The sequence below is a fragment of the Colobus angolensis genome, unplaced genomic scaffold, assembly GCF_000951035.1.
Source record: "Colobus angolensis palliatus isolate OR3802 unplaced genomic scaffold, Cang.pa_1.0 Scaffold17, whole genome shotgun sequence".
Lineage (NCBI taxonomy): Eukaryota > Metazoa > Chordata > Mammalia > Primates > Cercopithecidae > Colobus > Colobus angolensis.
This window is the reverse complement of record NW_012114821.1, coordinates 634496-635346: the sequence shown is the minus strand read 5'-3', so window position 1 is coordinate 635346 and position 851 is coordinate 634496. Positions and strand designations below refer to the sequence as shown.

The 851-nt window shown below is 67.7% G+C and overlaps 1 protein-coding gene across 1 annotated transcript in view; it reads left to right on the top strand.

Annotated features, from left to right (window-relative positions):
• Positions 1–851, top strand: part of KIFC2 (kinesin family member C2) — a 9720-nt gene that overhangs the window by 7516 nt on the left and 1353 nt on the right. Inside the window, exons 13-17 of the mRNA XM_011938200.1 lie at positions 3–62; positions 153–274; positions 376–499; positions 593–722; positions 804–850. Coding sequence (XP_011793590.1) covers positions 3–62; positions 153–274; positions 376–499; positions 593–722; positions 804–850 — 483 coding nt within the window. The remainder of the gene's footprint in view (positions 1–2; positions 63–152; positions 275–375; positions 500–592; positions 723–803; position 851) is intronic.

The following is an 851-nucleotide window of genomic DNA, read 5'->3' as shown; positions in this document are numbered from 1 at the left end:
GCTATAGCGTCTGCATCTTCACCTATGGCCAGACAGGAACCGGGAAGACCTACAGCATGGAGGTGGGACACAGCGCACGCCCGGTGGGAGAGGCCCCAGGGGCCCTGCATGACTTGGATGTGAGCCCGGTGTGTACCCCACCCCATCCTCAGGGCCCTCCTGAGGACCCTGGCATAGTTCCTAGGGCGCTGCAGTCGCTGTTCCGGGAGATGGGGGCCGGCAGGCAGCACCGGGTGACACTCAGTATGGTGGAGATCTACAATGAGGCTGTCAGGTGGGCTACTCCAGCAGGGAGGCCTTCTCCCCACCCCTGGCCCAGGGCCCTTCCGGGTTTCCAGAGAACTCTGGAACCAAGACCTTCCCCTTTCTCACCAGGGACCTCCTTGCCCCAGGGCCTCCCGAGCGTCTGGCCGTGAGGCAGGGCCCTGAAGCCCAGGGGGGGATCCAGGTGGCTGGCCTCACCCACTGGGACGTGCCCAACCTGGAGACACTGCACCAGGTAGGGCTGCCCCGCCTCCAGAGACCCCATCCTTTCCTTCCAGTTGGGGGCGGGGACCCCGCACCTGACCAGCCCTGTTGGTCCGCCTTCCAGATGCTGAAACTGGGGAGGAGCAACCGGGCCACCGCCGCCACCGCCATGAACCAGCGCAGCTCCCGCTCGCACGCCCTGGTCACGCTGACGCTGCGCGCGGCGACTCCACCGCGCGCTCCAGGCACCGCAGGTACCACGGCCGGTGCCTGAGCCCTGCAGAGTCACCAGCGCACCGAGCCTTCCCCCATGTCGGGCTCGCTCGCCCCTCTAGGCACGCTGCACCTGGTGGACCTGGCGGGATCCGAGCGCGCACGGAAGG